Source organism: Mustela lutreola, chromosome 1, assembly GCF_030435805.1.
Source record: "Mustela lutreola isolate mMusLut2 chromosome 1, mMusLut2.pri, whole genome shotgun sequence".
NCBI lineage: Eukaryota > Metazoa > Chordata > Mammalia > Carnivora > Mustelidae > Mustela > Mustela lutreola.
In genome coordinates this window covers 277,334,480-277,345,314 of record NC_081290.1, presented here as the reverse complement: position 1 = coordinate 277,345,314, position 10,835 = coordinate 277,334,480, and the positions used below count along the sequence as shown (strand labels likewise).

The 10,835-nt window shown below is 46.0% G+C and overlaps 1 protein-coding gene across 1 annotated transcript in view; it reads right to left on the bottom strand.

Annotated features, from left to right (window-relative positions):
• Positions 1-10,835, bottom strand: part of ZDHHC5 (zinc finger DHHC-type palmitoyltransferase 5) — a 26,771-nt gene extending 15,936 nt beyond the window's left edge. The window contains exons 1-2 of the mRNA XM_059142787.1: positions 10,542-10,835; positions 5,820-7,009 (exon numbers count right to left, since the gene is read on the bottom strand). Coding sequence (XP_058998770.1) covers positions 5,820-5,923 — 104 coding nt within the window. The 5' untranslated portion in view covers positions 5,924-7,009; positions 10,542-10,835. The remainder of the gene's footprint in view (positions 1-5,819; positions 7,010-10,541) is intronic.

The following is a 10,835-nucleotide window of genomic DNA, read 5'->3' as shown; positions in this document are numbered from 1 at the left end:
ACTCCTACAGCCTGGGAAGATAATTAGAAGGGAAGAAGAAATTAAATCCTTAGAACACTGAGGTGCCCATGATTTAAACGTCTCGTTCCTAGAACTGACGACTGTAGTTACAGTGGCCTCTCGAGCTTCCAACAGACTAAAGGTTGCTCGATCTCTGAAGGGAGCTAAGGTCAGAGTATGAGATGTCAGCCCCTTGCAGGCACAGACAGCAGTCTTTCTGATGCCATTTTTTCTTCAGTTTTTCCATTTCCAAATGAAGAAAATCACCTAATTTCTTGGGTACGCTGCCACCCACCCATCCCTGGATAACGAACATCACCCCTGCAATCTTCTCCCCACCCCCAAAGATTTCAAAGTGATCTCTACACCCAACGTGGGGCTCGAACGCATGCCCCTGAAATCAAGAGTCGCATGCTCCACCAACTGAGGCAGCCGGGAGGTCCACTCCGGTAACATTCCTGATAGCGACTCATCCCAGCTGAAGCGCGTGAAATCCTACAATCTATCCAGTTTCAGTTTCTGTTGCCAAAATAAAGCCTAGAGTAGCTGGCATCTAGAAATGATGTAAATAACTCCACTTCCCAGGCAGCCTCTGCCCCTTGATTGAAATCAAGGACCCACTGTCCAACCTTCACACTCTAGCTGATGGAACACTCCACCAAGGAGAGACGAGAAGCAGCAGAGCCTGCTCCTGCCACATCCCATATACTACTTGGCTTGGAGAGGCTTGCTGTTGCTACAGTACTTTGCCAAATTCCTACGTGACCACTCCAAGTGGCCTGTCTGAATCTGCTGCCTTTGAAGGAAGGAGATGAGGCCTGGGCTGAGGAGGAGTTGTTAGGGCTGGTCCTCAGCCTATGGCAATAATCACAGAGCTCCAAAGCAAAGGGAGTGGCCGGAGCCCAGAAGGCTGGCTGACTCACTGATGAGACTCCCAGACCTATACCAACCCAGGAAGAACAGGTTCTTCTGCACCCCCATCCAGCACTTCTGTTTTCAGACAGAATGGGTTTCAATACCTACACTCCTGGGGCACCTAGTTGGTTCAGTCAGAAAAGCATGCAACTCTTGATCTCAGGGTTGTGAGTTCAAGCCCTACGCTGGGTGTGGGATGACTTAAAAAAATAAATAAACTTAAAAAAACACCCACAGTCCTGAACAATCTGTTTCCTGGCCCTCTCCAACACTTCTATTACAAAAAATGGTTAAGCTGCTGGTAAGAAAAAGTAGGAGTCAAGAAGCTTTGGATCTTAATCCCATCTCAATCAATGCTTTGCTATGTAGCCTTAGGTAATCTACAGAGAACTCTCCAATCTTGTTACTTCAGCTACATAATACAGATAGGAGAATGCAGGAGAAGGTATCTGAAAAAATCCTAGAAATCTTTTTATTTTTATTTATTTATTTTCCTAGAATTCTTTTTAAACCAGCTAGCTTAATACTGAGCATTCACTGCATAGAAGACATGCGTCCCCCCAATATCTTAATAACTAGCACCATCATCATCATCACTCCAGTTCCACCTTCATCCCTAATTCCACCTTCCCTATGTGAGGTACTAGAAATTCAAGATCACTTAAAACAGAGGCGCTAAGCTCCTAAAGAATAGGTCTAAGCCTTCCACCCATGCCTAACACATAGTTTGACTCTATGGCTAGTGTTTCTTATGGATGAGGAAAGGCTGGAATGAACAGCCCACTTCCTGCCCCTGGAGATCCTCAAGATTCCATGGGGAAAAAAATTTTCCCCTCTCAGGTGGGTAAGTTTCTCCCTAAGATACCTGATTGGTCGTGTCTTACGCACACTTTCAAGCAGCTGAGTACAAGATGTAGGACTTGGGCACTTATTCCTGGATGAAAAAACAACGTGGGAAGTAAAAGGAACATCCACTGTTCAATTAATGCCCTAAATCACGAGGCTGCTCCCACTCAAATCAGGTGCTAGCACTTCTGCAGTCAAGAAAAAAAGGACCAGAGGGAGAGGCACTAAGGTTACCCAACTCTGTGGGTAAAGGGTTGGGAAGGGCCAGAGGCAGAAAGTGAAAAGAAGCTCTTTCACAGACTGGAAAGACCATCCTGGATTTCTGGACAACCCTGACTTCTATCCTGCCCGTAGAGGACGGCTTGCAGCAGAGATTTTAGGGCTGTGCCCTCCCTACCAACTTCACAACTATACACAATGAGACACTGGTTGACTCAACTGAGAGCTCAAGGAGATTTTAGGGAGGCAGTTCAGTGATTTATTTCAAATGGCACTGCTGGGAACTCTAAGAAAGACGCAGGGGTCCCCGAGGAGGCAAAGAGGAGAGAAACCAAATGGCTGGGGCTCTACACACCAGCCTCAGTTGACCCAGAGCAGCCCTCCTCTCATGTTTTACACACTGGGGTTCCACCGAAGATCTCATTGGAAAAGGGGTCACTGTGCTCAAATAAACTACTCTCGGTCAACCCTCTCATTTTACAATGAGCAGACTCACAAAGGTTAACAGACTTTACCAAAATTAGTCTCCTGACCCCCAACAGTGCTGATTGCTGTTACTTAGCACTGCCCCCTACCCTTGCCAATCACAAAAGGGGACTAAACTAAGACAGATGAGGATCCAGGCCCGTTATCTTAAAACACAGGGTGTAGGATCTAATCAGGAGGAAGAAGGTTACTTTAGCAGACACTCTCCTTCCCCAACAGTGAAAATGGAAAATTAAAACAGAATCCCCAAGAACTCTCCCACTTAGTTTTGGTACAGGACAAAATGAACGAACGGAAGAGATCAGGGTTCTGGAGGGAAGGCCTCAACTGTTCTACTCAAGCTTCCCCAGGGCAGATAACCTTTTGGCGACCAAACCCAGCTGATAATTTCTGCTCACAGCTTTCCCTACCTACCAGAGAAACACCAAGGGTAAATTGTTCCTAATGAGTTGAACCCTACATGGCTTCACTAATTATGTCTGCCAACTGAAAAGGACTCTCTCTCCTACTCTCAGTCCTCGAGGTCCCAAAGCTGTTCCCAACTGGGACTTAAAGACTGTGGTAAGAACAGTTACAGCCGGGTGAAGAGAACAGGAGGATGACAAGAGTTACAGATTCAGGGCCCCAAACCGGAGGTGGCTCAAAGACAGCCTCCCTCTAGGGCACTTGACTGGCTCAGGCGGTAGAGCACCTAACTCGAGATCTTGGGGTTGTAAAATCTGGAGCCCCACGCTGAGGGTAGAGATTACTTAAAAATAAAATCTTAAAAAAACTAACCAATGAAACAAACAAAAGAGAGGCTTCTTCTCATCTATTTGAAACCAGAAACTCTTTTTTAGGTTGTATATAGTTTTAAATTATAAAACTATAATTTATATTTAAATTTATATTTTAAATATAAATTAAATATTTAGGGGGTCCCTGCAAGGAACTGAACCTCAAAAAGGATATAATCTGTGGGGGGAACAATTTTTGACAACAGTGGCAGCTCAGCCCAGATATATACTTCTAGAAGAATTGCTAAGGTCAGATGTAAAGGAAGAGATGAGAATTTCACAGGTACCAAGAGCCAGGTGATAGAAGATCAGGAGGGTGTTTATCTCCAGGAGATGCGCAGGGGAGAATCGAGGAGGAAAAGAGCCCAGAAACTGGCCCTGAGGAAACTGCCAGGGGGAACTCTAGCTATGACTTGATTTTCTAACTTCTGATTAGAGGCAGTGATTCCAAAGTCCATTACTGTTCTTTTTCCTGGGGCTGAGAGACCATGAATAAGGAGGGCCCCTATTTCTCTGGCATCAGGGAATGAGAAAGTAGGTTAAATAGCTTCAACTATCTGTCGAGAAAATGCCTATGTCAGGACAACTCTTTGTGGTGAAACTGGTATAACCAGCCACGCACTTCGATGGCTTCAGATTAACAAAATAAGAACAACGATTCTGCTTGCTCCTTCTCAAGAACAGATGGGCCGAAAGAGAGACTGCTCAGTCAGGCCTCCTGCATTTCCTAGCTTCCCGACGGCCTTGCCTTTTGAAGGAAAACAGACCCTCCTCAATCAAGCAGGCCTAAGGGTATCAACCTGGTGTGGTGCCATACCCTCTACCCTCCTGACACAGCACCACAGCTGCTACAAGGATCCAAAGACCCCATATAACCGTCCCTTGGTTAAAATTCTGATTCTAGGGCCGCCTGGCTCAATCAATTGCTAGATCATACAACTCTTAACCTCGGAGTCATGAGTTCAAGCCCCACACTGGGTGTAGACATTACTTAAAAATCTTAAAAAAAAAAAAGGTGATTCTATTTACTGGCCATAATAGCAGAAACCAAAACAAGTCTAAGACTGAAGATTCATAACTCCTTAGTGACAGTCAATACATGAAGAAGGACAGAACACTAAGCACGCTGAATTTAAGCAGAAGAAAAAAATTATGAGGAAAAGTCAGATAAAGAAGAAAGAAGAAGAGTAGGGCTGCATTAGACCCTTGAGGGACTCAACAGGCATGCTCAGGCTGGAGAGCTGGCGGCCAAAGAATCCATGGCCTCTACCCTCCAGACGAACACATAAAAAGCAGGATGATGTTCATACCTTAGATAAGAGATTCATTTTTTTCCCTTGCTTAAAAACTAAACAGAAAAACACTATTACTTCGCTGACTCTACTGGCCAAACAATCCAAATCTTTTAGAATACCTTTTGATACCCGAAGCTCAATTTGGGGGGAAGAGAAGTTTCTTCCCCTACTCAGACTTAGTATCAGTTCTTAGATTTCTCCCCATACTAGTAACTGCCCCCTTCCCAGAAACTCCTGCTTCATTCATCCTTCAGTGAGTCCAGACCATTGTTACTCCCTACCACTTCAATCCATTTCCTTCCTCTTCCCAGCAACCTCCCATTGCTCTAAACAGCACCTCACAATTAGGTCTGAGCCCAAAATCACGGCAGAGTGAACTCCCCAGAAAATCTAGCATGCTCGGACTGTTCCAAGAGCTACAACTAGGACACTGACTCAGTGACTCAACAGTTTAAGGCTCAGAAGCCTGCTACGTGTTAATTCATAAACAGGTAACGGCAAAGAGGCCAGCCAGGTGGTCGGCAGCTAAAATACTGTGTGAAGAGGAAAGATAAATCAGTCTTCTCCAGTGAGCAGGAGAGGAACAAAGTCTGAATATCCAAAGCAGGAAACCCTTTGGTGGCAACCGCTTTTCGAAACAGGACCAGGGAATGCAGGAATGACCGCCATCCCTTCGGCAGGAAGGGATGGGAAGGCAGCCTACCAGGATTTTTCCTAAATAAAATCTGCACTTTCCCAGTGGCCTTTGCAGGTCCAGGCTTTGGCCCTTAAGAGTGCAGAGAAAACCATCTGAGCAACAGGAAAAGCCCAGCTGCCTCCTTGGTACATCTCTTAAATCAATTTTGCAATTCTCCAGTACACTCAGCTCCAGACATCCTGCGGAAAAGCCATTACTATCTGAAAAACCTCTCGTCTAGTTCTTTCTTTCACAGAACCAATTGCTTAAGCTGCTTCAAGCCTCTCTGGTGGTTTCCTCCTACCTCCTTCCTAGTTCACGATCTCATGATGGAGAGCTGGGTAGGGAAATACAAAGACATCTGTGATTCCCAAGGAAGGGAGGCAGGGAAAAGGAGAGGATTCAACAGAGTAAAATTTCTAACAAGGCTGACAGGGTAAGCTTTTCCTCCCTGTGCTTAACCACATCTCTGAGATGTGTTGTTGCCTCTATCCAACAACAAGATGCCCAGGCACGTGGCGAGAAACTAGCAAAACTCACGTGACAAAAACACCCCTCACCTCCCCCATGGAGCCCCCCAAATGCCACCACTGGGAGAAAACTCACGTAAAGGCAAAGAAGAGGGTTGTGGCTCCCACTAAGAAGATGGCGGCTGCTGAGACTGGAACATACTTGCTGGGCTTGAATCTCTTTCCAGACTCTGCGGGCATGTTGGAGCTCTGATGGAAGGTCTGCCCTGCCGCATAGCCCAGGCCCACACAGCGGCAGAACAGACAAGAAAACGGGAGGAGGGAAACAACGGAGAAAAAGAGTACAGAAGGAAACCAGGGAAACAGAAATTTAAAATTATCACCCTTCCCCCTCCCAAGGAAAACAAAAGGTCAAAAGATCTCAAATGAAGGAAAGCACATGGGAGGGGGAAAGGTGATTCCAAATGATGAATAACCACCTCCCCAGAACAAGGCAAGAGGGAGAGATTAAGAAACACAACTTGTACAGTTTAAAAACTGGAGACGAACAGTAGGCTGTACACATGCAAACGGTTGCAGGTGGAGAACATGGGCCGTCAGACAGATCAGGGAAAAGCTCATGGATGGAGCAAGTCTTCAAAGGGCAAGCAGGGGTGGGTATTAGGGTAGGGGAGAGCACAGGGGCAAGGAAAAATTCTTCTGAGGAGACACTCTAGCACCTCCACGACCAACACACTCCACCAGATGTGAGCTGCACCTAAGAGGTGTGCCCTGTGTTTCTATTTTAATCCAAAAGGGAACCTGAGGCCCCTTCCAGTTTTAAACAGGTGTTTACTGTAGTCCTCGTCCCTTTTAGGCAGTTTTCTCAATGCCACCACTCCCACACCTTGACTTCAAGGCCTGTAGTCTGGCAATGGTGGTTTAATTTTATTTGTTTTCTCTTGATGGCTAAAGCTGGGCAGCAGCTGTTACAAGGTTGAGTTGTAAATCCTTTTCTTCGAAGGGGGAGGGAAAACAGAGAGAACACGAGCAGGCTTGTCTGTCTTCAATCTCTTCTTGTTATTCCCAAACCCTTTAAGGGCTCCGTTTCCTATAGAGTTCATGCAAAACTAAAGAGAAACGTAAAATCCCTGAAGCCATGTTCTTCCCAATAGTAGCAAAATAAGAAGAAATCAATTCCACTCAATGATAGCTCTAAAAGGGTACTGTGGATAAAAGCAAAGTTCCAAAGAGGTCCCTATTTCCAGGTTAGTCAATGTCTTTGATCTTTCTTCTTCAGTCTTGGGCTTTCTAGATGCAGAATTCAATGGGGTTACAGTGCCTCACCTGGGAAAAAAAAAATAACACAGATATCTTAGTCAGATAAATTCTTTCAGAGGATTTCTTAAGAACATCAAGGCTAACACCCCACAGGCTACTCTGTAAAAAAAAAAAAGTGCCATTTTATGGCATACACTTCACTTATGTGCATGTGGGAAAGGATTCTGAATTGGGAGAACAATGGATTCAGAATCCTTCACTCTTCTAAGTGCTGTTCATACTGGAAAGAGAAGAACATGGTTTCACCTGGCCTGAGGTCATCAAAGAACTAGCTCTCTTATATAGGGTACATCTCACCTGACACAAATGGGCAGTAACAAATATCAAGAATATCAAAATCTAAAAACAAACAAGGGCATAGCAGTGAAGGACAGTCCTAGAAAAGAGATTTCTCTTTGGACAAAGAGAGTATTTATTGCAACAATGAAAAAAGAAAAAAGTAACCTCAAAATTAGGACAGTATGTCTCATTTCCTTTCTGTGCATGTCTCTGTCTCTTATCTCTCTATGCTTTTTAGTTATAACCCTGAAGAGGCAAAAGCTGAGTTTCTGGTTTGCTGGAATAGCCCATGAAAGCATCTGGTAAGAACTGTCCTTGAACTGAAAGGTGAGCTGCTCTCTCTAAGAAACTGAGTCAATCATAGGGGCTGGTCCTTTTCTTCCCAATTCAACAATTTATTTCTACACTGGCCTATCAGAAGTCAACTGACCCTCACATTCCCCATATGACTAAGAGTAACAATTATTTCTGTTGACTGTAGTAGCCAAGTAACACTTTGGATTTTATAGGATGCTTTTCATCTAGTGATCTCAAAGCACTTAACTCACATTATCTGGTGACACAGTCCCTTATCCCACTCCATAAAATTGAAGGCTAGAGAATGCCTGAGGCCATTCTACTTAATCACTTGAGCAGTCAGTTTAAGAACCAGAGTTCACATGCCCCTCTGCCAACACAAAGCCATTCTACCACTTTCTCATCCACTACACTACTTGCCCAGTGACTGCATCTCGGAATCTGCAGACCAAAAATTTTACTTCAGTTAGAATTTAAAAATAAAAATTCAGGGGCGTCTGGGTGGCTCAGCGGGTTAAAGCCTTCCACTCAGGTCATGATCCCGGGGTCCTGGGATGGAGCCCCGCAACAGGCTCTCTGCTCCTCGGAGGGCCTGCTTCCTCCTCTCTCTCTGCCTGCCTCTCTGCCTACTTGTGATTTCTGTCTGTCAAATAAATAAATACAATCTTTAAAAAAATAAAAAATAAAATAAATAAAAATAAAAGTTCATTTGACCCAAGCAGTTCAGTATTTCCCTTAATACCAATGGCAGAAATTGCTACGTTGGAAGATTCAAACAGTGAAATAAAAATGTGCCCTGGAATTCATCACTTCCTCTCTTAACCTGTAGCATGGAAGGCAAAGATACCTTCCTTCAAGATGCACTGTTTCTCTCCTTAAAAAAACAAAGCATTAGAGGGCCAAACAGCAATATTAGAAGAGAGTGAACACTCAGAGAGTACAAGAAATTCTGAAAGGCCTAAAAAAGATAAACCCCCTCTAGCGCCTGATTTTATGATTATTTAACACGCAGTTTCTATAGTAATCAAAGTTCAACCTTCTCAATTTAGGCCTAAGTAACTTTGTGAACAATGAGAAGCAAATTCTTGGGTTTGTGGGCAATACTAACTAGTAAAATAAATTTTCCCCTCAAAACCCGAAAGAGTAGAGAAGATGTACAGCTACACTGCTTCAGTTTTATCTAGAGTAAGTAAAATCATTTAGACACTGTATATTAGGGGCCCCTGGGTGGCTCAGTTACTGAGCATCTGCCTTCGGCTCAGGTCGTGATCCCAGGATAGAGCCTGACACCGAATTAGGCTCCCTGCTCAGCAGAAAGCCTGCCTCTCCCTCTCCCACATCCCCCTGCTTGTATTCACTCTCTCGATGTCAAAGGAATAAATCTTTTAAAAAAAAAAAAAAAAAAGACACCATATATTATTTCAGATCATATTTTCTGACAGGAAAAAAGTCACGTGGGTTAATATTGCCATAGTAATGCAGCATCATTAAAAGCCATGCAATCTGGGGCATACCATACTGTGAAACAAAAGTGATCAACATTTGAAATGTTTAGGGAAGATACATTAGAAGACAGAAAACAAAAATAGAACAATTTATTGGGTATAATAAAGACGTACCAAGTCTAAGGACAAAAATGTGCTGTGGGCAGTAGGGAGGAGACTGCAGGGTGAGTATGGTTCATCACATATGAGAAAGGTGTACAAGAATGTGTATGACATATTCAGATACAAAGTAACCAATGGAATAAAAATACGCACACAGAAAACAAACTACAGATCATATGGTATAAATGTTTAATACAAGTAGGTACCAGGGTGAACGGGGAACAGCAGTACCACTGATAACAGAAATTATAATTTGTTGAAAAAAAGTAGGGTAACACTGCAATACAGTAAACCTGAATACAAAGTAGTCAAGGTATCATGAATAATCCACATGTCAAGATGTTGGCTGGAGTCAAGCAGAAGTTTAATAAGGGTGTTATTACATACGGAAGAAGCCAAGTACATGGCAGCACAATTCTTATAAGCACTAGGTGAGTCTTTAAGAATGAGCGATAATGAGCAATATGAAGAGATCTGACAGAGGACGAGGGATACTGGGATAAAAGGATAGGGAGATGATACAAAATCAACCTAGTCAAGATGGCATTAACCAGGAAGTGAAAAATCCAAAACAAAAAATGGTCTAGGGTATAACACGTATCCGATCCTACACCTCTTTCCATAACTTTTAAGTCACTTTCTTACTTCTCATTAGCGTGTTTTCATTTGCCCAAGTGGGTAAAACACTTTCCACCTCCATGTCCCACAAAGACATTCCTATAGGTAAAATACTGGCAAACGCATTCGAGCTCCACTGGCAAAAAGTACAAAGTACTAAAAGCACGGAGCACCCAGCTGGTGGGGGGTAGGGAGGAAACGGAAAGATGGGAGAGAACAGGTAACAGGATGAGGCTTGAGCCAAAATAAGTATCAGCAGAAGGGGGCAAGGGACCTGAAATGCGGGGAGGTAAAAAGGGACCAGCACCCCGTCCCCACCCCGGGGCTGGGGCAGGGAGAATCACCATTTGGGGCAGAGTTGGCTAAGACCGAGAAGACGGAATCCGCGGCGGTAGGGCCCACTGAGGCTGCGAGAGACGGCAGAGCCCGGGGGCGCAGGGCCGGGGGCGGAAGGGGCGGCGGCCGGGCGCCAGGCGCGGAGGTCCGGAGCCAGGACCGGGCGGCCGGGCACTAACCCGTTCAGAGCCCCGGTGGCCGCGGATCCCCGGCCTCTACTCGTCGTCCGTTTCCGGGGCCCACGGGTCCCGCCGCAGTTGGATGACCCGGCCCGGGGGAGGAATGGGGCCTCAAACCACCTCCCCCCTCCTCGGTCCCCCTTCCCTAGAGGTCACACTCCCCTCCCACCTCAGTGGCCCGGCACTTCCGGTTCCGCAGGGGCCGGTGTCCCCGGTACTCACCCCCGGCGCGATTCCCGTCACTGCCGCCGTCGTTGTCGCCGCCGCCTCCCGGCAGTGCCGTCCGGCCTCTGAGAGGCCGCGCGCGGCCCCCGCACGCTCCACGCCCGCCCAGCTACGCGCGCTCCCGCCCGGCGACGCTCGTCTTCGAGCCGGCGCGCGGCCGTTGCCCTCAGCGCCGGGTCTCGAGCCCTCCCAGCGTTCCCATTGGCTCCCTGTCCCGGGCGCGCGCGACGCCTCGCGCGGGGCACGTTTCTCTCATTCATGCGGCTCGCGACGCCGCGCCCGCCCCCGTTC